The 27,884-nt window shown below is 36.8% G+C and overlaps 2 protein-coding genes across 2 annotated transcripts in view; one reads left to right on the top strand and one right to left on the bottom strand.

Moving 5' to 3' along the window:
• LOC145782714 (uncharacterized) overlaps window positions 1-11,440 on the top strand; it is a 35,936-nt gene extending 24,496 nt beyond the window's left edge. Inside the window, exons 20-26 of the mRNA XM_082594472.1 lie at window positions 1,978-2,345; window positions 2,940-3,158; window positions 5,280-5,498; window positions 6,236-6,400; window positions 7,578-7,799; window positions 8,320-8,545; window positions 10,661-11,440. Of these exons, the coding sequence (XP_082450598.1) occupies window positions 1,978-2,345; window positions 2,940-3,158; window positions 5,280-5,498; window positions 6,236-6,400; window positions 7,578-7,799; window positions 8,320-8,545; window positions 10,661-11,054 (1,813 nt within the window). The 3' untranslated portion in view covers window positions 11,055-11,440. The remainder of the gene's footprint in view (window positions 1-1,977; window positions 2,346-2,939; window positions 3,159-5,279; window positions 5,499-6,235; window positions 6,401-7,577; window positions 7,800-8,319; window positions 8,546-10,660) is intronic.
• Window positions 11,441-13,225: 1,785 nt separating this feature from the next.
• On the bottom strand, window positions 13,226-25,673 carry LOC145771543 (glucosamine 6-phosphate N-acetyltransferase-like). Its single transcript, XM_082583248.1, has 5 exons — window positions 25,457-25,673; window positions 23,321-23,383; window positions 22,671-22,810; window positions 22,274-22,335; window positions 13,226-16,319 (listed from the first exon to the last, which is right to left on the bottom strand). Exons 1-5 carry the CDS (start codon window positions 25,623-25,625, stop codon window positions 16,172-16,174), a joined length of 582 nt encoding a protein of 193 aa, XP_082439374.1. The 5' UTR covers window positions 25,626-25,673; the 3' UTR covers window positions 13,226-16,171.
• Window positions 25,674-27,884: the final 2,211 nt, after the last annotated feature.

Genomic DNA, 27,884 nt, shown 5'->3' on the forward strand with positions numbered 1-27,884 from the left:
CCCTGACAATTGCTAGGCCACCTATAGCACGTAACCTTATGTAGCGCATGACAGCCAGTTTAGTTTTTTGTAATTATTAGTTTGATTGATTGATTAAATCTTTATCCTCGGACTGGGAAAGCTTCTTTTAGAACTTAATCCTGGCAGTTTCGCATACTTGTAAAGCAGGGGTCACCAACCTTTTTTGCATGCGGGCCACTTTGGCACTAAGGAGAGCTGTGGCGGGCCGCACTAATAAAATTTTAGGTAGGTTGACTCTTATGCTAGAAATGAACGCATTTCGTACCCAGTATTCAGCGTTACATGTTGTTACTATTTATCTTAGAATACCGCAGCAACAAAATTAGTCGAACAACGCTACTGCCTGGCCAAGCTCCTTTAACAACACTTTTGACTTCTTTAACAATGTCTAATAAACGAGGCCACTTGTTTTGCGCACTTATAGCGAGGCGAACGGTTTCATTGGAAAGGCACCATGAAACAAACGCTTGTAGAAATCACCGAAAAAAACGTTTCTATCGCAACTCATGAACGGTGTTCCCTCTAAAAAAGCAATGAGTTGGTTTTTCATCTTTTTGTGAGAGTCTATAAAACCGTATTTCTTGATTATTAGACAACTGTCACTTGCGGTGCTTATCAGCATGGCAAGAATTGTTGATTAACATCATTTTGCAGTACCAAACTAAATATTTTCATAATACAACCAGAAGTAATACAATCAACACCTGTCAGAAGATATTTCATTTTCTTGATACAACCAGAAAATGTCTTTAAATTTATATATAATATTTTACCAATTTATTATAAATTGAGTTGGCACACCGGCCTATTTTGCTAACAAAAACTTGCATAAAGGGAACACTGCTCGTGAAACACAATAACGGTGAAACGCACACTAGTGTTTGCATGATATTTGCAAACTTAAAATAAGCAACTCTATGCTCACATACAATTTTGAAATTCGAAAACAGACGTTTTAATCAACCACTGGGACAGTGTGGCTGGACATCGCATTGGAATAACGTTAAGCGACCCCCACTAGAACTACAATCTGAATGGTCGGTCGGTGGAATCGTATGCAAAGCGAAAATATGCTTCCCGGAAAGTATTTTTACCTTCATGCTCATTGACTCCTCAAGAAAAGTATTTTTGGTTATACTTGTACGCTGATACCTTCCGCGGGCCGCAGCGCTACAGCGTGGCGGGTCGCCATTTGGTGACCCCTGTTGTAGAGGCTTTGAATCACTGACGCAGGCCCGGTTACCGAGATTGACAGAGTGAAGTTTCCTATTGTTAAAGTCTTGATGCCGGGGAATTATTCCATCCATTAGATGCCGCTAAATGGAGAGCAGTCCTTAACATGCGTTGCTCAAGCGCACACCCCGAGAGTCGAACCAGCGCCGCTATTGATCTTGAAGTTTCTTCGTTCCAGAAGTAACGCGCTAACCGATTGAGCTATCGGGGAGCTAGTTTTGCGTTTGCTACGATTTATTTCTAGAATAATATTGTAAATATAATACTGTATACAGTATAGTCTACAAATTAATTTAAAAAAAGCAGTTTTGAATGATGCTTCAATATAACCCTTCAGAGTGAAAGAAAACTAAACATTAAAAGGTTTGAAACTTTAAAAGGTTTAGCCTATATACTTTTCTAGCAACAGTTGAATTACTAATAGCCTATAATGAAAATGAAAATAAGAACAAAATCATTTAAGTTGTTTTACTATTATTACCACACAACGAACATGCGGGTGCCGCAGCGTTCCACAAAATATGTGGCTAACTACAATACGTGATTGAAAAAGAAAAAGCTGATGTTTGGTACATTTAGAATTCTGAACAAGAGATGTAAATATGGTGACTTTTAATACAGATTATAACTTTAAACGTAAAGTTTATGCGTTTTGCAGATGTCTCAAACTAATTGAATCTATCGAATATTGGGGATAACTGCGAATTATGTGTTCTTTCTTAGATCAAAAGACACTAAAAGAAATAAAAAAGCCACTGGCCGCAAAACTGATCAGCTTACTGAAGAAAAAATAGGATTTTCTCTTGCCCGCTACAAGATTGATCCACTTCCTAAAAGGGCTAGCAGCGAGACTATACTTGCAGAAGAGGAGGATTGGCAAGCCGGCTCGAAACTCACAAAAGAGGAAATGTTACAAAATGAAATGAAAATGTTTTCTACACCTTTCCGCAAGAGGTTGGATTTCAACATAGGGTTAAAGTCTATTTTTCCTCAGCCTGAAATTAATAGAAGAAAAGAAATGTTTGCTTTTTCAAGTAAACTTCCCATCACTGGTGCCAAAAAACTTAGCGATAGATATTTGCTGGATACTGGTAAGTCCAAACACAGAACTTTAAGCTAATTTTCAACGTGTCTTTGGCTTACAAGTTAAGCTGTATAACAAACAGGGAAATGTGGGGCAAACCGGACTTATCTAATTCCAAAGTGTTCTATTTAAACGGAAAAAATGATATTGCGGATAGATCTGTGGGGTTGGATTGTATTCAACTGCTACCTACCAGCACTTGCCTACAGTTGGCTACAAAACTATTCTTTCATTTAATTAAAAAATTTCTATTTAATTTTCTATTGTATAATTTCACTGCACTGAAGAGAACCCTAAGATCAAAACAAACGTTCTCGGTCTGCAGTTTATTACGTTTTTTAAGACATTTTCTTTGAAAAAAACGGAAAATAAATTTAAAGTCATATAATTGACATTGTGTGTGGAGCTAAATGTGCTTGAGAAGTTGATGATTTTTTTTATTTTATCTGTTGACATACATAAGTCAGCTTGTATTCCTTGTGAATACTTTTCTCGCGTTGTGGCCCAATCTAACACACAAAGAAAAAAGTATCGTAAGATATGGGCTATGCTATATGAGTCACGTTCAAACTATTATGACTAAACCGATCAATTTCACCAGATGAACAAGCAAAAGCCAAAAAGCGCACCAGGGTACCGTCCATAAAGAGCAGCGTTTACAAAACACCAGATGAAGACGGGAGGGAATTTAAGACTTCGACTTCAAGTAAAAAATTTCTTCCAAGTCTTCCTTTGCATCATCTATCACGCAGGATAGACATCGAAAGAGGCTTAAAAACGCAGTTTGGAAAATTACTGCACGATAGCGCTGATCAAGAAGGTAGGAATTTATGCAAAGCAGCAGTAGAAGCGTAAGTTGTGCAGACCCATTACATACACATGATACACTTTACATGCGATTGCCACCATGGCCAGATGTGTTAACTAATTCATAGCACCATTGATTTTGGTCATTAGGCATTTGCAATGAATGGCCAACATATTAAATGTTGGATTTCTCTCATAATTATGAACATGTAGAGCAGGGGTTTTTAAACTGGGGTCCGTGGACCCCCAAGGGGTGCGCGGACTGGTTTTAGGGGGTCCATAAAGGCCCAATGGAAAGCTTAGTGTGTAATTTCAAAAACGGAATAAATTAAAAAAAAAAAAAGAGATTAAGTTCAAACAACGCTGAGGATTTTCCACAGGTCATCGTTACTCATTGCTGTTTACATCGCCATGCATTAGCATCGAAAACTCTCCCAACAAATTTGAAAGAAATGTTGTCTGGTAGTCTAGTGTGAAATTCGTTTATTTTATCAGAAGAAGTTTGCTGGCTGTCAAGGGAACAAGTTTTGAAGCGCTTTTTCTTTTTTTCTAAGAGGCAAAAATATTGAACTCTCAAAGCAGTTTAACAGTGAAGAGTTTATTCAAGGGTTAGCTTACTTGGCGGATGTTTTTACTCATATGAATGAGGTAAATCGTTCTATTCAAGGCCCTGCCGTTACAAGTAGGCCTATGGACGATTCTGAAAAACTTAAAGCTTTTCAGGACAAGTTATCTCTGTGGAAAAGGAGATTGGAGACTAACAACTATTCTAACTTCTCAACGTTGGAAGAATTGATGATTTAAAATGGAATTGCAGTTTGTAATGCTCTACCATCTTCTCTGCACACAGACATGTGCAGACATTTGGAAGCATTGTAAAACTCTTTCAGAGGTTACTGCTTAGCCGCAGAGGATATTAAAAATACAGCATGGATGCGTTACCCTTTCCTCGTTGAACTGGAATCTATCAGTGATGAGGACCTTGCAAAAGATGAGATCATTAAACTAAGGGCAATGGAATCATTAAGAATGTCTTTCAATTCGAAAAGTATTGGCGATTTTTGGAGTTCGTTGACGCAAGCATATTCTCGTTTGGTAAAGAGAGCCATGGATCGCATAGATTTTGTTACCAATCCATTTTAATTTTATTCCGTTATGTCCAATTCATGCTGATCAAAAAAGTTTCCCGGCTAGGCCACAAAGGGGGTCCACGCAAACCAAAATTATTTTTAAGGGGTCCGCGTTAAAAAAAGTTTAAGAACCCCTGATGTAGAGAGAAGTGCCCATGACTTATCTAAGGGCTATGGCTTGCTGAACTGAACTGCATGTAACTTAACTAGCGTAAAATAGTCACCAGTTAAGTGCACTTCAGATTTATCTGCCTGGTTTGCAACTCTACCTTTTTAGTATGTTATGTGAAATAAATTCCATTTAGGGTAGGTTATACTACAGGGAATTTTATATTTTTAAGTCTACTGAATAGAATGCAATAATTTGGCTCTCTGAGCTTAAAAATGCCCGAACAACTACAAAATATGTAACAACCATTAGCCTAGCTAAAACTCCGAATTCAATGACTTAACTAGAAAGATAATTTTAAGGGAAAGATATTTCAATGTTTAAAACATAATGATCTATGTGGTCGTTATGGCTTGAAATATAGAGTTTGTTTAAAAAGTAGGCTATAGCTACTGATTGCAGCCAACATTTATGAAACGTCATTCAACACATAATACAATGTCATTAACACGTTGTAATAGTATTAAAACGTATTTTTAGGGGACAAGATTAAAATTCAGAGGGAGGGCGGCAATTATTCCTCCAACCCCTTTTTTGTGGCTACGTCCCCGAGGATTACCAGATAGCTTAACGATTCAGAGGGTATCAGCGTTGCCATATAATTTATGCATTAATTAAAAAAACGTCATCTCGTCGTCTATCTCATGTCATTTGAAAAGCAGTATAAGCTTTAGGAAGCTTCTCTGAAGCGGAGATGCCGTATGCTTGAGCTGAAAATCAAACAATATGTCTTTGCAGACAACCAAAAATATGCTTAAAAACCCTTAATTGTAACCTTGTGAGTTGAGATTGTAGGCTACTTTTGTTTTAACTTGTTTTTGTCATTGTGTTTTAGAAATCACGAAGATAAGATACAAATTTCGTTCTCTGTTGCCTCTTTTGAAGCGAAGCAGTCAAGACGACACCGATACGAGGGCGAAGTTAAAAACTTACAAGTTGCCACGAGCCACTCAAGACGCAGTATTACCTCCAATACCAAACGTTTCTCCAAGTTATATTCATATCAAATCTCATTTGAGTGAAAAAGAGAAGCTAACCACCATCAACTCAGGAGGTGAAGTAATATTAGTGAAGCACAACGTAGGCTAATGCTTTTCATAGTTAATAAAAGTTTCAAAACACTTCTAAAAGCTTTGACATAAAAAGCTATATATTGGTAGGACGGTTCGAAACAAAATTTTTGAAAGTTTCAAATAATTTGTCTCGTTTCCACCATTCTTTATATTGTTGTCATTTAATATCGAAAAAATTTTCTGATTGAAGAACTTTTTTTTCTGAAATTCCACCTGTTTCGTTTTGAAACGATACGCACAAGAATCTCAGAATGCAATAAACACAAATATCCAACATTTTGAAATGATTTCTTACTTTTTCTTTATAAATTTAATCTCGATCAGCATCGTAAAGTGAGGAGACACAAATATGGCTATGGTTGTCTGGTGTCACGGTCTGGGAGTTGTTGTGTTCCTGGAGTTACCAGAATCAGTGGCGGATTCAGAGGGGCGATCGTTTCACTAAAATACAGAAAAGTGACTTATTCAAGGTGTATTAGCAAGATCGGGTTAATGTAGACCGACACATGATTCCGTTTTCTTGAAACTGCTCCCATAAGGCTACTTGCTCGATCCACCTCTGACCAGAATTGCTAAGTTATTTGTTGATCAGTTCCAGAATTATAGTAGCCTGATTGTAGGCTACTGAATATGGAAATAGTCACCAATGCTCATTTTGAAAAGCAACGTAGTTAGGCCTACTATTTAAAATGACTTAAATATTTAACTTTTAATGTAGATCCTAAGGAACTTAGTGAAATGGATCGTAAGAGCAGTACTGTTGAATCATTATCAGAGTATGATAGCAAGGATTCTGGTATGGATACGCAAACTTTCCACAAAAGTTGGGCAAGGAGTTCTTTGTTCTCTTTTCAGTCAAACGAAAGCATCATGCATTCACTAGGTAGGCGACGCCGTTGTTTCTTTCTACCGATAAGGGAACTGGCAATATTTTGATGACATGGAGTGTCTTTATCAAATCATTGTTTGGTTCTGCCACCTTGTTATTGACTTATAGATTAATATTATTCTAAATCATGTTTAATGACCGAGATGTGTCGGAAGATGAGAATGACAAAGCAAAGTTGAAACTCAGAAAACATAAAGAAACAAAGAGTTATAACTGTTTCACATCCACAGTAGCATATGCTTTGTTACGAAACTTTTGGTTGATAAAGTTCGATTGAAAAACTACATTTGAAGAAAAGATTGACAGCAAAAAATTAGATTTTAATAGGTTTACAATAAAACTACAATCGAAGCTTTTAACCATTGACCCTGTGAGCAATTTAAGTTTATTCATTTTTTTAAAGCAGTTGAATAATTATATTTTTCTGACGAAAGCAAACTACTATATCGAAAACGTTCGATTTTTTGTGTCTGAATAAAGTTGAATCTGGATATGTTAATTTAGGGAACGTTCAAATATTACGTAACGCTTTTTTTCCGAATTTTTGACCCCCCTCCCCCATGTAACGCCAACGTAACGCTTTCTTCAATCCCCCCCCCCATGTAACGCTTTTTCACTACGAATTAGGCACAAAAACTACCATTCCGTACTCGAAAGCGTTACGTAACGTTTTGCTTGAACCCCCTCCCCCCCCGATGTGACGCTAACGTAACGCTTTGCATAACCTCCCCTCCCCCTCGAAGGTGTTACGTAATATTTGAACGTTCCCTTACTTAATTTCTAATATTGTGGAAACTGTAGTAGGCTACAATAAAGAAAATGAAGGGGTGTACTAGCAAACATCTATAGGATTGGCCCAGGATACAACAGAAGGATCTACATAGGAATGAGAAGATAGCCTATACTAACTGATATGCATAAATCAACAAGTGAACAAAAAATAAAAATAACCTCTCAAATACATGTAGCTCCACACAAAGTGAAATTTGCTCGACCTTTGACTTTTTTTATTTCTTTAAAAATAATGTCTAAAAAGACAATATTAAAAGAAAACTCTATCATTGAATAATTATTTTAAAAGTTTTAAATTATGTTATCGCATCCAGAAAAGTAGGAATAACATAATTTTCCTTTTGTAGTTTATCATTTCATTTGCTTTGTATTTAAACAGATGAGTTTGGACTCATGTCCAGCGTTTCAACCATTGATGACTCATACTGCTCAGCTGAAAGATCAGAACCACCTAGAAGAAAGTCAATGCGTCTTCCTCCAGTGTCTGATATGGGGGATTCTGGTTTTGTTGAAAGTTTTAAAACTAAACAATCTAAAATTCAAACAAACCAAGAAGATTGGCGAGATATTCTTAAAAGACTTAGAAAATTTCGCACCAAAGGTGAAGCAGTGGCCAGTGGGGTAGTTTAGCCTACTAGAGTTTTGAAATGTCTCATTGCTAGCTCAACAATCGATGCATTGAGAGAAATGCCATCCTCCGATTGCAAAAAGATAGTTTGCAGTTCAATCTTGCCAGTTTCACACACTTTTGATTGCTTTAAACTAATTAGCCTTCCCAGTTCAGTTTGTTTTCGTTCTGACCATCATGACAAAAAACAATAGCCTACGTGCCAAACATAGCAGAGGTCTAGAAAAAAATAGAAGCGACAAAACGCGAACGTTATAACGTGCTTGATACTGAAACAGGCAGCCAGTTCAAAATATGGCACGGTTGAGAGCTGACAGCAGGCGATGTAGTATATTTGCTCGTAGTTGCTATAGCCTAATAAAGTTTCAATTTTGGTAAATAACTTTGTTCTTCAAATGACGGCAGAGTGAGTCTTAAATGGCACTGATCAACTGCCCAAGCCGAAAATTGAAAAATCAAAGCGTGACTTTGAAGCTTTTTCCTCTAATTACAGGAATGCTTCCGGACATCAAACAAGAACAATGGTTGCCTAGTGAAGCACCTGATCACGGCCGTTGCGACGTGATCCGCAGAATTTTCAAAGAATTTCTGCTTGCTCCTGAAGAAAGAGTTACTTCTCACTTTATTGTGAACAATAGGTCGTTTTCAAAAGAAGCTGTGTGCCAACAGTTTCATGACCCACGATTTTATGCTTGCTGCATGGGAAAGTTTTCTTTCAGGCAAGCTAAAATTTATCAACTTAAAAGTATGCAATTATTGTTAATGTTAAACCTTTGCAATAATTGGATATAAAAAAAGAATGAATTTGTACGCTACATAAGATCCTCGATTAACCTGTTGGTGAGTTTAAAACTGATTGACCAGACCAGTCGTGAGTGGCAAACGGCCTCGATATCATGTAGCCAGGCTATAGGCTATGTCGGTTATGGATTGAGAGCATTTTACTGGTGCTCAACAAGATTTCGGTCTGACGTTCATCAAGTGGAGACGGCCATGTTTTAAAGGTTGGATGCAACATGGGGTCTTTTAAGCCGCTGACTAACTAATCGTCTGATTAGTCATTCGAATCACTTTACGTGCAGTTCATCTAAAGGTCTGTTATCGGCATGGGGACATTACATTACGGGCGCGCAACTCCGCTTTTCCGGACACGACAAATTGTCGAATTTTACGCTTTGCTACAAGCTTGCTTTCAATAAAACATTTTAAATTACTTAAAAATCAACTTCACTGCTCTTGGCTATGACCAATAGAAAGGCAAAGCACACTTATTTTCCTCATAAACCTAACACGAATATCAACGTGAAAAGTCACATATTACGTTAATACAAGGTAGTCTATAGGTGTAGACAGGGGCGCCGGAACGGTTTTTGACTGGGGGAGCAGGATTATGAAAAAGGGGCATTTTTGTTGCTGAAAGGCCAATTTTTTTTTAAATTTTAAAATAAATTATAGCAATAATGCTCATCATCGAGTAATGATACAAGTATCCGGTATACAAAGAACAATGGCACGGGACGGCATCATGCTATGTTATAGTGATGCAGGCTAATTAGTAGGGCGATTTTTTGTCACTAAAGTTACTTTTTTTTAGTTGTAGCCTACCAATTAACAAACGAAATGTAGAACCAAAATTTAATGGTTGTGGGGTCAATATTTAAGAAGTTATAAAGTTACCAAAAGTCACTTTTTGTGCTTTTAGGTTACTTTTCATTTGTTAGGTCACTTAATCTTGCATACTTTTTTGCCTAATTCCCCTATTTATTTATCTTTCATTGCTACTGGAGAGATGAATTTACATTCTATGTAATGCCAAGACTTTTAATATATCTTCTACTATGGAACGGATTTTTGGTTTGCACGAGCCCATGTTTGTTCGTATCGCGTGTATTCCCAAATACTCGTAAACGTGAAGTAATTTTTTTTGAAACAAATTGTGTTAACTACTGTATATTTAACCACTTGTTTTGCCTGCAACAGCTAAAGTGTTTAAGTGACAGAAACTTCCTGCCAGAGAATGTAAAGCATTAGGCTAATTTGAATGTGTAATTATGATTTGAGTACAAATTGAAACTAATTGAGATGCTTTTTTATGTTGAATTGCTGCCATTTCTTCGCTTTCTTATTTGTTGTATAAAGTTACTTTTTGGTTACTTATTTGCAAAATAAAAGTCACTTTTTTGAGTTTTTTAGGTCACAAAAAAATCGCCCTACTAATTAGTAAGCTAAAACCTCAATTTCTAAGGTAACAGGGATCAGTAGATGTAACAGAAAATATATTTCGCACTAGCTAGTGCATCGTCAGTTCTGATCTCAGATCTAGTGCATCGTCAGATCAGAACTGACGATGCACTAGCAAGTGCGAAATATATTTTCTGTTACATCTACTGACTACTGATCCCTGTTACCTTAGCAATTAAGGTTTTAGCTTTTGAGATATGGAACAGGGATCGTGTCAGAACAAAGACTAGGTCAGAAAGCGGGGCAGACTCCGACTCAGCAGCAGCCTAGAGCAGTTAGCTACTAATTAGTAATTAGCCTACCTACTGCGATACATATTTTTGTGTCGTGAATATTATTTTGAGGCTCAAATGAAAGACTATAATTAGGCTAAAAGCTAATAGCTGAAATTATTATATCGTAGCCTACTGCAAAATGTGCAGTAGCTTACATGACCTTAAAAGGGCACCATTGCCCCCCATCTACAGAAAAATTGAGGGCAGGGGCATCCGCCCCCCTGCCCCCCGCTTCCGGCGCCCTTGGGTGTAGACTATACTTTTGGGATAATCTAAAGCTCTACAGTAGCCCAACCGTTTATGATTGTTCTCGTTTAGATATGGCATAATGTGGGTCAAGTGGATGGATTATCGGCTGCAGCAGTATCTCAACAACAACCCGACTGGAAAAGGTGATTTTGAAATATGGAATCAAGAATTCATTCAAAAATTTCAAATTAAACCAAAATGCATCAGTGAGAATTCTGCGGAGTGGAAGCAGTACAAAGATTTTGTAGCAAGACATTGGCCCTCACACGAAAGCGGCCCAAGCAAAGGCTACGCATCACAAACGAACCAGGCCGCTCGCAGGAAGGTAATGAGCATTTTGTTAAACCAGAAAGAACAACAGAAGCGAAGATCCAGACGCAAGCTCTTGAGTAGACCCACAGAAAAAATTGTAAAGCCTGCTGTAACTAACTTCGAAAATCCCACAGCTTCTATAAAGCATTAGGCCTAATGGGAACGTAACTGTAATCTCAACCTGATCAGATTTATTTTTAGTATCATAATTTTGAATTGTATTTGAAACTTAATAAAAATTGAATTATACTGTAACTGTATTTTCACTTCGCGACTCAAACCCTCAGGCTATAGTAGGCTGCGTGTAGGCCTAGTTATGTGCCACGTTTAGGCGGCATCAGGCCTATACCCTGGAGAAGCACCAGCTTAAAAGTTGGTCATTCTTTGCCAACACAATAAGCTGTAGACCTATGCCATTTATGTGCGGAGATGTGGCATCTATAGAACAACGCATTATGCTTGAATTAGCTTAGCTCAGTGTGGTTCCCAACCTTTTTTTATCCGGTGGACCCTTTTAGTCGATATTCAAATCTAAATTCCCCCCTAGAAATTAAATTTGTTAAAAACTCGTTTAGTCTACATTAATATTTTAACCTAAGTCTTGAAGGATAAACTAAACTTTCACTGGTAGCCTAATAAGCTTTTTAGTTTTTAATAAGCTATTCCTTTTCATACTACAATAACTTAATTAATGAAGAACGTTGCTGAAAAGTATTTTATTCAAAGAATACATTCAAAATATAAGAGTCAATGTATTTTGTGTTTGTTTGGTGTGATGCTTGTTTCGACAACTCAAGAATGTGGTGGAAAGAGCACAACGAATATCAATTCTCCACGTCCAATATATTTCTCTGTTTTGTTTGCATTTGCAAGAGTTGAAGAACCTGATTCGCATAGATAAGTGGAAGCAAACGGAAGGATATTTCGAATAGCTTTCTCTGCCACTTTGAGATAATAGTTAGCCTACACATTAATGGCCAAAATCCAATGATTGATTTTTCTCTGAATAAGTCTCTTGCGCAAGAATCCGTTTTGAGTTCTAAACATTCATCCTGCAATTTACTGGGAACTTTTTCCATCAACATTGTGAATGAACTTCGTATTAAATCAAGCTCATTGTCATAAATTTCAGGAAAATATCGAATAATTTCCAGTTCTAATGCTGTGAAATGTTGCAAAATCAATTCTTTCTCCAACTCTGGAAGAACTTGTTCTTTGTCATCAACAACCGGCCAGCATCGATGATAATTCTTTAAACATGATCAATTGTTTATTCTAACTTTTCTCTTTCAATTAATTATTATCAAGCTTGCTGGTGAAAGCTTCCAAAGCATCATTAAATGCTGAGCGGTACTGGCATCTGCTCATGCAAGGGCCACCCAAGCCATGCTGGTCGAAAGGTAGAGGCCAGACAAAACATAGTCCCCGCGACCAGGACAGCAGAGCCTTCCAGTACCTTAAGACAATCTCCTAAAAATCCATCACTCTCTTCCAACCTGCCTTGAGCAGCATGGAAGGAGTACAGCTTGTAAATTCACATGGTATCAATGGCTCATGAATGCAGATAACCCAATCTGCTTTGAACGGAGATGGCGATTGAATATATACCTTATATTGGTGTTTTTCCCTTGCATTTTCAGATTTAGTTTATTCAATTGCACTACCTGCAACAGTGCCAAAGACCAAATGACTGCTCGTTTGTCAGACCTGAAGTGTTTTTTTTCAGGCGGGAGTGGGCGGATCGTGCTACCTATGAGTTGTAACTTTCTTTGCAATTTTCGCACGGAATTTTGTAGACGCAATTTGTCGTATTGTGCACAGGGCCGCTGGGATAAAATAATTTGCGTCCGGTACCAATGAGATCCTCAAACCCACAAACCAAGACACTTTTATGAAACATGCACTACTGCATATCCAAAGAATATGCGGTGGTTTCTTCAAGTTTCGGGGCCCCTTGGAAAGATTAGAACAGCCTAAAAAAAGCGGCCCCTAATTGGTGGAATAATTCTTCGGCAACAAGACTTCAAATATCGGAAACTTCACTCTGTCAATCTCGGTAACTGGCCCTGCGTCAGTGGTTCAAAGAATCTACAAGTATGCGAAACTGCCAGGATTAAGCTCTGCAAGAAGCTTTCCCAGTCCGAGGATAAAGATTCAATCAATCAGTCTAACATCGAGAATTTTTTAAAGTTGAATTTCAGATTGTTTTAGGATTTTCGAAGCACAAAGCGTCGTAGTTAATGTTCTTCTGATTGCGGTACCGTACTTTTCTTTGTGGTGCGTCTCATTTTTTCATTTTCTTAGAATTTTTAAAATCCACAATCTTGTTAAAAATAATTCTATTTACATCAATATTCAACTAGTTTTAGGCTTTTAGCCTATGCAACGCTATCGCAGCAAATTCAGTTACAATTACAGCAAAATCATAATTCATAGCTGTAAAGCAGGTCCACTATAACCACTCAGCCACAAAAAGCTGCAATGTTTATATCATTTCAACGTCTAGCGACAATAAACTACGTGAAAAGATGGAAGAAATTACTGGATGGGTACATAGAGCAACGATCTAAAAAGTTCTTCCATTCCACGACTTTAAAATAAAAAGCTATGCTACACGCCACCATATTAAAAGACGACATATACGCTACTAACCATGTAAATACAGTAGTTTACGTCCTACACATCATAGTTTTGTAATACAAGTTTTGAATCAAGACCCAGTCAGCAAATCAGTCCCTTTTACATTGACTCAACGTAGAAAAGGACTGATTTGCGGAATGGAGAAATGTTTCGTTATAATTTATAAGTCTGAATGGACAACCAGCTTAAAATACACAACTGAATGAAACTTCACTGTGATGTTTAAGGCCAGTTATTGCGCACCAACGATAGAAACACACTTCATCGCTGCTTACATTAAATACAGGACTACGAATAAAAGCTGCGGTGCTGAATCTCAAAACAAATAGCTTCCCGATTCAATAGAGATTGTATAATCTATAGTAGATTTTCTTCAATACAAAACGCCACAACAACAGTGGAGTTGTATGGTTGGAGAGTGAAAAGTACTGCAAAAACGTAGGGGATTTATTGTAGGCTCAACAAAATGACGCAATACGTTTAACCAAATGTAATCCCATATAAGTATGATTCTGCAGCTAGTGGAGAAACCTTTATGTTGCATGTCAATCGCTTACATTCAGCATTTCTGTCTTTACAACATCTGGACTTGATCGCACCATAAGTTCTAGAACTAATACGTTAAACATTAAACACGTGACTAGCAACGCAGCGGTGAAAATAAGACTGCAAGTTATTATAACATAATGAAAAGCAAATCAACCCACTTTAAAACCAAGCTAGTCGAAAAACAAATTAAATCTATTGAGAAAGCAACAGAGTAAATGGATTGAAAAGATATGCTCGTCAACTGGTCAAGATTGCAAGCAGTGGTAAAAAGCACACTAACACGTTTTAAAGCCAAGCTAGTGAGAAATAAGTTAGGTCTAAAAGAGAAATAGAAAAAAGATAGATTCGTCAATTTGCTGCCACAAGCGACCCAACGATTAACCTAACTTTGAAATCTAGGAAAGTGAGGTCAATTAAGATATTATCCATTCATGGAAACGAATTCAGACTAAAAAACACGTTTGAGTTTGTAAAAACAAGGGATTGTGCGTTGATTACGCAAAGCATTTTTCATAAAATTGCGCTGTTAAGTTTTTAAGCGGATGCTTTAACGCAATTGAGGACGTACACAATAAAGTAGCATGCTGTCAGGTGGCAATCCCAGAAAGCAATACCTGTCATTTTTACATTAATTCAACGTCTGTAGACGGTAGCCCACATTATCAAGGATTGCCAGCTATACAGACCACCTCATGGTATGAAATGCCTAGTTTGTATCGACGACGACACCAAGCAGTGGCTAACCAACGGATGCCCTGACATATAGCGACAACACGAGAGAAGAAGAGACGTTGAACCAATGTAAAAATGACGGATTTTACTGCAGGGAAAGTTTCACATCAAAAATAGAAGAAAAAAAACTTGTATTGTCTTCACATTGCAAAATTTTGCAATTTTGATACTTCAATTAATTCGTTCTAAGCAATGGAATGAAGCAGGTCAGGCGACCCGTGTTGAGGTTGATGTTATGCAAGAGGCAAGAAATATCAAAATTTTCTGTTCCAATACATGCCTTGACTGTAAAAAAAACGAACAGCACCGTGACAAAAAATAACCAGCTGATAATTGGGCAGTTGGGTATTGTGCTCATACAACTTAAGATTGGGCACTATGATCCTACAACTTAATTCAAACATGAATTTATTGCGCACAAACTTATTACAGAATATATAACATGCATGCTAAGAAATATAAAAAAGCCAAAATTCTAGCAATCAAAAACCTCAATATATTACTATCGCGCTCAGGATTAATCTAGTGATGACGGACATAAGCAGGTACATTGGTACAACTACAAAATCTACAAGCCCAGTTCAATTTAATTTCATTGGAAAACATTCACAAGCCGTTTCCCTCGTTTGACATAAAAATGACAAGCAACCGAGTTTTGAACAGTGTAAATCAACGTAAAAAAAGAGGATTAGGACATGTTGGCACAGCTGATTTGTCGCAGGGACATCTCGCCGCAGGTTCATCACACGGTGAGACGATTTGGCGCAACATCGATGGAGCATGTCTTGTCTTGGGCAGATATTTTTGCTCACCGTTGTTAAATTCCAATCACAATTTTTTCACTAGTTTCACAGTGATTTTCAGACTTTTCAATGTACGGTATCTTATTGCTTCAACACATCGCACTGTAGCTTATACTGTAGTTAGTATTTCATGTTTTAAAGATTGAATAATTTTTACGTCACAAGCGTGTAGGGAAAAGGTTGTGACCGGAATTTACACTGGCAAGAAAATATCTACGCAAGGCAAAAAGGATGAAATAGAATTGCGCCAAGAATAGTCTCGTAAAGAAATGTCCTTGAGACATGTCGGCCTCGGTCAATTGTCTTGCGCCAAATCGGCCGCGTCAGAATGTCGTGTATTGGTAAAAAACAGCTACCCCAGCAAGCCATCAATTACCTAAATCAACAGGTGTAAGCCTGGATACGACAAACAAAACAAATCTAAATCAACATAAGTTGTTGAGTAACCTAAAGAACCATATTGCAAAGTATCATAACGACTTCAAGTGCAATGTTATTTTTAAATAAGTAATTTGAATGAAAACAACTTAAATGAACTCTTATATCAATCCCGAAATCGCAGCAACATATATCTCTCTTCAGACTCTTCATAACCAAACTTCCCATAAAATTTTATATTGTCCACTTTGCATTCCAAAGAAATCTTGTAACAAGCTAATTTCTTTCCCAGCTCCGTGATCAACGCTAGCAGGCTGTAAAATAACAACAAATATAGACTTCTTGTTCTCTATAGGCTACTTTTGCATGGTCAAGTGCAATTGAAGGTCGAGTTTAGTTGATAAGTACTAACGATTAATTACAACGCAGAAAACAGTTCCAACCTTGATATTATTAGGTTATTACTAGGGCCATTTAAAGTCATTAAAGTCATATTTTTTTCTATGCATCAGTAAGTCGTGAAATCAATTTTAACGTAAAAACCGCATCTCTATGAGGTATATTAAGAAAGTTATGAAGTCATATAAAGTCATATTTTCCTGGTTAGGTCATAAATCAGCTTTTTAAGTTATATAGTCATATTTTTGAGTTATAAAGTCATACCGTTGTATACTTTAAATAAAAAGTACCAATTTCGATTCATGTGGCATACCACCACAGCCCATAGTTACTCGTTGTGGTAGCTGGTTGAATGCTGCTCAATATTATGCCGAGAGACTTCCACAAGTGAAAGAAATAGTCAATGCATGGGAAGGTGAAGGAGTTATTGTAAAGAGCGTCAAAAATTCAGTCAACGATCCAAAGTTGACTAGTCAGTTAACAGAAATATGCCTCCACTACAACAATATTTCAAACTTAATACTCAAAATGGAAAGTTGTAGCCTACGTACACCATCAAAGAGGCCCATGCTGATCTAAATGCCCTTGATTTCGGAAAAGATTCGCTTGAGCTCAAAAATTACATTAAGAAGCGATTGGACAAAAACGATGTGAAACAAATTATGGAGCTACAAAGACAAGACATTTCACCAGCGCTTTATGCAAAACTGCAGAAGTGTCAACCCACATCAGCGTCTGTGGAGGGCTCATTTTCCTTACTAAAATCATTTTTACGTCCAAATCGTAACTTCAAAGACTCTAACATTCCACATTACATGAAACTGTACTACAACAGTGGTTTAAAATAAAAATGGATGTGTATTACTGTTATGTTGGGTATGTTTTACTCTTTAGTTCCGTGAGTGACGTTGTTCTCATGTAAAAATAAACGATTTTCACATAAAGTCATATAAAGTCATATTTTCCAAAAAATAAAGTCATATTATTGATTTTTTAAGGTCATATAAAAATGGCCCTAGTTATTACGTTTCAATAAAAAATATTTCCATACCAGATTACCGGTACCCAGGGCCGGATTAAGGCGGGGGATGACGCGACTGCAGCATTACTCCCACCGATTACGAAAAGTCCGTTCGCTCAGTGGCTACGCGCATGACGCAAGATCATGCGGGCTGGTTCGGCTCTCACTCTCAGGGTGTGCGCTTGAGCAACGCTCATGACCGGGCCTGCGTCGGTGACTCAAAGCCTTTATAAGTATATTATACATGCAAAACTGCCAGGGTCAAGCTCTAAAAGAAGCTTTCCCATTCCGAGGATATACTTCAAACCAATCAACTGGCGGGATCTTGGTGCCCTATAGGGCTGGGAACTCGAAAAATCCCGGGATTTTACTTTTTTTTAAACCTAATCCTGGAGTTCATTTCATTTAAATCAATCCGGGGGATTTCAAGCAATTATTGATCAACGTCAAGGAAACGATTTTGCTTTATTTGAAAGCTTATTTTTAGTTTTAAAAAATTCTGCTGGTAAATCATGTGATATGATTTTATATGGCAAACAAAGTCATGTGATAATATATATAGATCAGGGTATCGATCGAACCGGAATCTAGATTAAGATCTTAATTTCAAGAATTTAAAGAGACAAAGTATTAAGTACTGTCATCACTATATTTAAGAAAATTTAAAAAAAGGGAGAAAAGTAGGGTTGGATGGAAAAAGTGGATCTAATTCTAAAGAAAGACACAACACTATCACCTATAAAGAAGATTCAGAGTATATATACTAATATTTATCAAATTCTTTTGTCAATAAAATTCCAACATACGATCACCTTCAAAGAAGATTTCCGCTTCTGGCGAAATTAACTACCACATCTAACAGTAAAAATTAAAGAAAGCGCTAAAACAACGCTTCAGTATCATACAAATGATCTTGATCGAGAAAATCTGCCCTAAGATATGATTCGTTTTTCGGCACAGCTGAAACAGAACCATTTTTACAGTAAGCGCAGCAAAACAATTCAAACGTTTAAAATTAGTTCATAAATTCCCTAACGTGTCTGTTGTGTCGAGAATGTATGTTTGTCTGAGAATTTCAAATTGTTCGGCGAGCGCACATTTTCGGTGGTTAGAAGAAAAATCTGTAAATTTGTAACAGTAAATAGCCTATTCAGTAGGGTGGGTCGCAAAATGGACTTTTTCACCAAATCGAAAACCTCAAATGGTTATTTGAAAATAGGCCCAAAAAAACACTCCATGCCAAATCTGAGCTCATTTGGTCTAGGAATGGCTTGCGAAAATGCATTTGAAATTTCCAAAAAATCCTGATTTTTCGGGAAAAATGCCATTTACCATTTTTTCTCCAGAACTTGAAAAAAAAAATTCTGTCACACTATATTGATGAAACGCATGCCCTTATACAATTTAGATGTCATTGTACTCCTTTAAAGGCCAATTCAACTAGGATTATGTCTCAAAACTACTTGTTTGAAAATGTGAAAAAAAACGCCAAATATGCATGATGGCGAATACAATATTGATTATTGAAATACCGTGTATTGTATACTGCAGTGTATTATACTGTATACTAGTGTATAGGCTATAGGCTAAAAGTAATTGATTAAATGCTTTATTGCAGCACACATTTAAAGCATGTTCTCAATTGTTCGAAGTTTTGTACCATTCAAGCTGAATTACATAGAAACATAACGCAAAAGCATCTATGAAAGCAGTTCGGCTGCAGTCAGTCAATTCATTCATCAATGGTTGCTCCATCATAACTGCCACTTTGGTGCACAAATGAAGTGAAATCCTTCTTCGAATCAGATATTGGATGAATGGCTCTTGAATTAAGCTTCGACAGAATTAAGCTTCAACAGAATTTGGCCCTCCCTAGTGCCTCAAGGTTGGCCTTCACATTACCAACACGACCATGTGCACTAACGTACAACCGGCAAACTCTGGAGGCCAAAGTCAACCATCGAGCCTGGTTTAAGGGGCAGATATTGATGCTCTCTAGTCGGGCTGGTACAGATCCATTTCGAAAAGTTGCACAAACATCATACAGATACCGTTGATCATCCGATAAATCACAGACAATCTCTTGAGGTAATTCTCGGATAGGTGGGGCATTCTCGATCGGTTGGAAATTGATATCGATAGGTAGGTATTCAGCAGACGTACAAAGCTGCCCAATAGGTCCTTTGAATGACCTATTGACCTATCACCGGTAGTTTCTCCATCAAGTTTGATAAAAAGATGCCGGAATGGCAACTCATTCATGTGCAGCATGCATATCAGCCAGACAAGCCGATGGTCCAAAATCCAAATGCTTTTCTTATAATGCGATAACCCCGCCATGCATTCCAATGTTAACATTTGTTGAGTCACATCCGATGAATTTCAAACTGGTCAGCCAAATTTTTTATTTTAGAGCAGCCGATAAGAATTGCTGAATGTCCTTACTCTGTCCGCTTTGAAGAGTGAAGTGAGTTAGGTACCTGCCACCAGGCTGTTTCACTACAGAATAATGTTCTTCTTTGGCCACGTGCTTGCCGCTGCTTCCTGGTCGTGGAACAAGGATCTTTACGGCCATCAAAATACACATCCTGGACCAAAGGCGGGCACACTGCGATGGAATTGCAATCCACATTTTCTTTTCTAAGATATTCCTTATCTCTTTAGATTTTACTCCGTAACGATGCCGATATCAACTAAGAGAGCGGTACATATCACTGCTGTTGCTCGAATGGACACACCATATCTTTCACTTTTGCGTACAGTATTTTTAAAAATCTTCTTTTGTGAAGCCAATCGAGAACTTGATACGTTTTCGACATAGACAGTTCTGGCGTACCAGCAACAACATCCCTAAATGAAGACGTAACAGAGGAAACAATTGACGACGAGTCATCAGTATCATCAGTATTAGTAGAGTCTCCCTGAATGTCACTGGCAAATGTGCTGCAATGTGCAGCTGCGGATCTAGATCCTTTCTTTGCTTGTTTCCGTACTTGCTCTCTTAGTGCTGCAGTTCCAGTTGGATCGACACTTTGAATTTGAGAACTTGAGCGACCACTATCCCTTAACCGCTGATCCCACACAAAATGCAGATCAATCAATGGTATTTGATCCTCTTTTGGGCACTTGTATTTGATATGAGCTTTCATATCACATCCACAATTGTGTCCTTTTGAAGTAAAGTTAGTCCGTTTTTTCTTGGTGAGATGGTTTCTTTTGAGATCTTTATATTCTTTAAGGGGCCTAACCAATTTGGTTTTCATAGTCTTATCTGGAATTAGTGAAATATTGGTACAGATTTTGGGGTTAATTGATTTCAGATCTGACATTATTTGTGAAAGGACAGCTTCTTCGTCCCCATCACCCAGGCATCTTTCCCTGAGGAGATTCACTTTCTTCAAAATATCCTTAGATATTGGAAGTTGTGCCTAGGGTAGCTCTCTAGAAGGACCAACGATCGGGCATGCATTTTTTCTGGTTATTTTCAATTTTGACAGCATTGTAATCAGTCTACAATTAACACTACCTCTCTCTTACAGTATAATTTTGTGAATGATGCAATATTGCATAATTTAGCAATTTTTTCACATTTTAAAGTAGTTTTTAACATAATCATGAGGTGAATTGTGACCTTGAAAAGGGTATAGTGGTATCTAAAATGTATAAGGAGATGCATTTCACCAATATTGGATCACAGAATAATTGTTTTTAAGTTCTGGATAAAAAAATAATAAATGCCATTTTCGCCCAAAAGTCTATATTTTTGGAAAATTCAAATGCATTTCCGCAAGCTATTTCTGGTCCAAATCAGCTCAGATTTGGCATGGAGTATTTTTTCGGGCCTATTTTCACATATCCATTTGAGGTTTTCGAATTGGTGAAAAAGTCCATTTTGCGACCCACCCTACTATTCAGTGAGCTTTTAAACCGACGGCATCCAAAGTGGCTCTCTGTGACCTTTGTACATTTGCAGTTTGTGTATTATTTCGTTGTTTTGGATATGGACAACTTTGTCTGACGCAAATACATAATAAAATAAATAGGCCAGTAAATGTTGCAATTCTTAGTTCTACTCGGCATTGAAAGCAAAGTTTTAAAAAAATGGATACCAATAACGCTATTAACAGACTTGCTTTGACTGCAATGTGTCATCTGAATGTGTGTAATGAAAATATACTTAGAGTATACTTTTATCTAGCTCGTTTGAATTGGGGTTGGTACAATGAACGGAATGAATTATAGGCCTAACCACTACCACATAAGCCCAAGGCCATCAAAATCTTCATGCGGTCTTACTGGTACCGTTACGTACAAAATTTGTGTGGTCAGTTTTTTTAATTAGACGTCGAAAACTTTTCTTTCGTGCGTTGCAAATTAAATAGTTCAACATCATTTAAAGCTTGTTTGGTAAAGATTTATGGCTTTACATTGAACCATGTTAATAATTTATACTTCGAAAGTTCAACCTACATGGACAGATAAGAATTTTTCAATATTTGAATAAGGAGGAAAAACGAAAAGCCTACACAGAAGGAGATAAAGTATTGGTGGTGTGTGACGTAAAACAAATAAGCACGTCACAATCACTTTGTAACTAACTACATAACGTTAAATTCTATCACGTTGAAAATATTTGTCATATGATGTTATATGAATATTAACAATTACATGTTGTTGAAATTTACTACTTCAATGACAGTATTCCAATCGTGAAAACCTGATGAATAATATTTAATGTTACCTACACTGTTTTATCAAAGTGAAATTCCGAAAGTACTGTATGCACTAATACAAATATATTTAAATTATTAAAAATGAATTCATATGAAGTTGTATTAAAATACTCACATTTTCCCAAACTGTCTGCCACGGTATTCGCTATCAATAACAATTTCTTCCACACGACCACGCTGAAAATGACAAACTCTTTAGCATTAAAGTGGCAAAGGGTTTTTGACAGTCTCTTTCAGACACTTGTATTCACATCAAACTAGGTTTAAAAATAGGCAGTGCAAATCCAACTTTATTAGAAATGTTGCATATTTCTAGGAGTATGGGATATCCAACTGTCTGGCAAAAGTGTATACATGAAACTTTAGCGTTGCCAGATCTTGTTTGAAATTTCTGACTAAAATTATGTTTGCTCTGCGGTAGCTCAAATCTTTCTCATTCACACTTATTCTAAAGTCAATATGAAGAAAAATAAGTATATATGTATATACTTAAAAGGAAAGCACAACCTTACCAAAGCACAAGAGTGGATAAATTTTTGCTCTACTTCAAGTGTACCAGTGCCAACTATCTTTCCTTTTCCATTGTCAGCTTTGCTATCTTCCAGTACTATCGTATAATAACCACCAGACGACTTCATGGCGTTGAATCGTTCTTAGGACAAAAAATAAAAGTCCTGATCAGGTAGAAGACACAACGCATGAGAACAGCTAATACCGTAGTAGACATTGTTTCGAACAAGAATCAAGTGTATGACACAAAACGCATACACATTTCCTAATAACATTATATTGACCAGACCAGTGAAATGCGTTTTCAGACCAGAGGAAAGTGTTTTCAGTTGAAATAAATAATTCCATCGTCAGGATCAAGGCTTAACATGTCAAAAATGGGTCATTTTGGCAAAAATGAAAATGTTTACTGTTTAGGCTCTTGAGGCAAGGTAGCAGGTAGGTAATCTATCATCTGAGAGCAAAATGGTTGTCATTTTCGAATTTCCCGTGGTCAAAATCATAGGAAACAATGCAAAACACTAAAAAATTTTGAACAGTTGTAATGTTGTATTCTATGTCCCAACCAGAGAAGTTGACATTTGCTGACTTATTGCTTGCAAACAAAAAACATTTTATATGGCCTACCTACAATATACAGATCAGTACTTACTGAGAAAATCAGCTTTAGATACAGTCCCAACCTTGGTCAGCTGAGCCAAAACTTCGGTAAAACCTAAAAGATGTTGTTATATACGTTTAGCATAAATAAGTATATAATTGAACTGAAGAAAAAGTATGGGTCTGTAATATTTAAAATTGTCTTTAAAAGTGAACATACAAACCATCAGAGATGAACACTAGTCAAAGTAGTCATATCAATTTAATTTTAAATTAGTATATATATATATTTGATTCAGTAAAACAGCATGTACAAGACCAATTACTAATGAATTATCAAATGCATTTAGTAAATCAATAGTGGCCATTCATTCTTACTACATAAGAAATAAAGAACATGGGCTACAAATAAGCAATTCACACTTTCACAGGCTCCAAACTAACAAATTATTATGTTTGCTACATCATCGCGGGCGACTAAAGAAAGAATTTCAGATGGGGTGATTTGCACGGAATGGCCCGTTTCGGCGAGTACGACTCGGCAAGTGCCCTATTCGGCAAAAGCCCTTTTCGGCGATTTTTTGAATTTTTTTTTGAAATTATTGGGTACCATAGCCTAATTATCATTGCCGTTTTAGGGTTAGGGGTCGGGGTTAGGAGTTAGGGTCTTATTTCAATGTTTAGCAACGTTAAAACGATGTAAAAGCGGCAATGATAATTAGGCTACGGTACCCAATAATTTAAAAAAAATTTTTAAAAAAATTGCCGAAAAGGGCTCTCGCCGAATAGGGCACTCACCGAATAGGGCACTCGCCGAATTGGACTCGCCGAAACGGGCCATTCCGTGCAAATCATCCCATCTGAAATTCTAGCCGAATTGGACTCGTCGAATAGTAGCAGACCCGATTTGCAAAGCAAGAAGACCAATCTTTACTGTCCATCTTCAGACATGCCATTTTGTGTCCAGCCAAATACACAGCCGCATGTTCTAGAGCTGTGTCGAACTGGTATCCTTTTGAGTGTCACACCAGACCTCCTGTCACTTGGCTATGCAACCGATAGATGAAAATGTTGTAATGGATGACTGAAGCTATAAACTTTATAAAATGATGATGACTACATCCAAAGTTCTAGTACTAGTAGTCAGATTCAAAAAAAAAAAATACTGCCTATAACAGTTTGTGATAGACATTAGACAGGTTACAAAAATGGTCTGCTACTATTCGGAGCGTCTATTTTGGAGAAGCCGATTCAGAGAAATCCCAGCTCAAAGAAAGCCTTTTTTTTGAGAATTCTAAAATTCTTCAGCGGCATCTTTTTGTTCAAAGGAATTCGCTTATAATAGAGGTTAACCAAGTAAAGTGTCAGCGAAAAAGTCTCAACTAAAGAAGAAAAAAAAAAACAGTTATCAAACGTCCTTTTATAATTAACAATAAAGGTTAATTATATAAACACTCGGCCAAAAAAATGCAGTGGTCAAACAGTAAGTAAGCACAGTGTCAGCGAAAAAATCTCAACTTAAGTCTCGGCAAGAAAAAAATCAGTTGCTCTTACCAGCTATCCTAACAACAAAAATACAACAACATGAAAGCTACCTTATACAGTTTAAGGTTCCAAAAACAATACTAATTTTGGTTAAGCATAGCACTGGCTGGGTATAGCGCTGGAATCGATTCTCCAAATTGAATTCACCGAAACGGGCTATTCCGTGACAAGAAAAACAAATGGCCACCTTAATAAATAAACATATATATATACAAACTGGAAGTGTTTGAATGTAGGTCATACCAGTCATGATGCCCAAAAGATTGTCAGCAAAAATAAGGTGATTAGTTCAGTTCAGTTTATTGTTTTGCTGGCGATAAACAAACAAAAAGTACATATATACAAATTGAGTGTCTATCAGCACAACAGGATGGCAAACTTATTGGATAGCTTGAACTAAGACCATGACCAAGACCAATATAATGAAAGATGAAATTTACCACAGAAAATCTTACAAGATTTTAGACGAAGACTTAATGAATGCTAAAAAATAGGTTTGCATTAGTGTACATGCAGTCGCACACCTTTACTACACACATTAGTCATAAACAGAATAATGTGAAAAATACTGTTAGTCATCTTTTTACAATACTAGCTTATATCACCAACTAAGAAAAACACAAAAAGATGTTTAATAGCCTACCTTTGTCAAAATCTGCATTGGATAAAGGCCGAACAACAATTCCTTCGTCTGGATTAATCAAGTTGTATTTTCCTTTGAAACTCACTCCATAAGCAGTTAAGTCAATGTCATTTAATAGGTTAGGTTCCCAGGCATAGACAACGTTACTGCCATTTGTTAGTTTACTCATTGTTTAAATATATTATGAACAATAGTAGAAAATCAGCTGGAGTGGATAGGTGGGTTATGAAACCTAACCTACAATAAAACCGGGCTTTATATCAAGTTTTGCTTTCTACGATACTTTAGCATGCCTTATAATAGACCTAAGCACTAAGCAGGCATTAAGTTCTCCATGCTAGCCTTATTACTGTAGGTACCGTACTGTGCCATATAGATATACAGTAGACCTCCCCAATCCCCGGACTTTCTTTTGTTTTCATCTATATTGTAACTTTTCTGCATGGGTTTTCAATGCTGATTTCAAAAATATGCATAACATTTTTTTTCGATCAACGTCTGGGAAGTTATTCGCTGTTGCTTAGCAACAACTTTTAAAAAAAATTACAAAAATCCCCTTTAAAACCCCTTTACTTAACCCAGTGTGCTGATATCTGGATTATCTGAAAGCATTTCTTCTGCTGATGAATTAAAAAAAATATATATTAAAATTGGACAATCGGTACCAGAGTTATGACCGTTTAAGTACCCAGATTATGCAGTCACGCATGACTGATTTTTGTTAATTTATTGCCAAATGATACTAGAAAAATGGTGAAAGTTGCTTTCAAGGGGTTTTTGGGGGTAAGGAGTTCAAAAAATATATTAAAAAGTGTCTCAGAGCAACAACAAAAAAAGTTATTAAAAAATTGATACGAACAGTCATGCATGAATGATTTTGTCGCAGTCGCTTCATTCCTACAACAAGATGTATTCCCTGGCACCACAAACGTTAAATGCCTGGAGTCATATACAGTATAACGTGGAACCGATCATCTCAATGTAGCTAACATCTGGGTACCCATTGCACTTGATGTTAGAATACACGCTTCATTGCTCGGAAAGAGCTCTGATCAAGTGCAAGATGGTCACGGTCCGCCACAATTTCAATAGCATCTCTCAACCAGCATAATGTAGTCTATGCATCTAAATCATGTGGCAAAAAATGGATTAAGTCAGCTGAACTTAACGATAACCTTCTGTAATGCATTTCAAGTTTCACTATTGATCAGTTAGCATTTTCTACTTGTATCTTGTATGTATAACGTATTGTATACACTTCTACTGTCTAATATTCCGTGTGTATTCATGTATTTATCATGGAGCTGAGGAAGAGTAAAATGAACCATGGTGGTTTGCTTGGTAATTTGCAGCCTTTAAAACATTTTAAGGAAGGACAATTTAGACCGACTACTGGAGAGGTTCTTCAGAAATACATATATCATCTTCAATTAAATCCTCGTAACCACCAGAGTGGGAAGCTTGCAGCTTGTGATACAGCAGTATGTCTAGCAAAGGATTGGCAGCCTGCTTGCATCCTAATGATGACAAAACAAAATATCCAAAACAAAATTATTCGTTTGGTTGATGAATACAAGAAATACAAACATGCCAAAAAGGAATCTGCTGCCTTAATTAAATTTCGAGAAACACTGACAACACGATTTATGATATCTGCTAAGAATGCCGAAAATCTTATCAACAAAATCAAAACATTGCTACCAGAAGATAAGGCAGAAGATATTCAGTTTCTTAAATTACTTGAAACAAACCAACCAACATCTCTTGGACCCCTTGATAGAAAGAGGTTGAAACGCTTCAAGAATTATGTATTGAAAAATCAAATGAAGGCAATAAAGTATGATGTATGTTTGTTCCCAGTATGCTTAACAGCCCAATGATTTTTAAAATAACATACCTATTAATTTTTGATACAGATGCATAAACAAGACGTTTTTTACAGATAAATGCAGATTCTCAGCCATCTACCTCAGGACTTAATTTACTCTCCTTGTCATCTTCCTAGTACATTAAGTCGAATCTGCACTGAGAATCTGCATTGATCTGTAAAAAACGTCTTGTTTATGCATCTGTATCAAAAATTAATAGGTATGTTACTTTAAAAATCATTGGGCTGTTAAGCATACTGGGAACAAACATACATCATACTTTATTGCCTTCATTTGATTCTTCAATGCATAATTCTTGAAGCGTTTCAACTTCTTTCTATCACGGGGTCCAAGAGATGTTGGTTGGTTTGTTTCAAGTAATTTAAGAAACTGAATATCTTCTGCCTTATCTTCTGGTAGCAATGTTTTGTTTTTGTTAGTAAGATTTTCGGCATTCTTAGCAGATATCATAAATCGTGTTGTCAGTGTTTTTCGAAATTTAATTAAGGCAGCAGATTCCTTTTTGGCATGTTTGTATTTCTTGTATTCATCAACCAAAC

This window comes from Aplidium turbinatum, chromosome 1, assembly GCF_918807975.1.
Source record: "Aplidium turbinatum chromosome 1, kaAplTurb1.1, whole genome shotgun sequence".
In the NCBI taxonomy this organism is placed as follows: domain Eukaryota; kingdom Metazoa; phylum Chordata; class Ascidiacea; order Aplousobranchia; family Polyclinidae; genus Aplidium; species Aplidium turbinatum.

Bases quoted from the DNA above. Each gene is read 5' to 3' on its own strand.
- LOC145771543 (XM_082583248.1), bottom strand. From the start codon at position 25,625: ATGAGTAAACTAACAAATGGCAGTAACGTTGTCTATGCCTGGGAACCT. The intron at 22,811-23,320 runs GTAAGTACTGAT...TTTTGTCCTAAG, and splicing joins ATCTAAAGCTGATTTTCTCA to AACGATTCAACGCCATGAAG. The intron at 22,336-22,670 runs GTAAGGTTGTGC...TGTCATTTTCAG, and splicing joins TTATCCACTCTTGTGCTTTG to CGTGGTCGTGTGGAAGAAAT.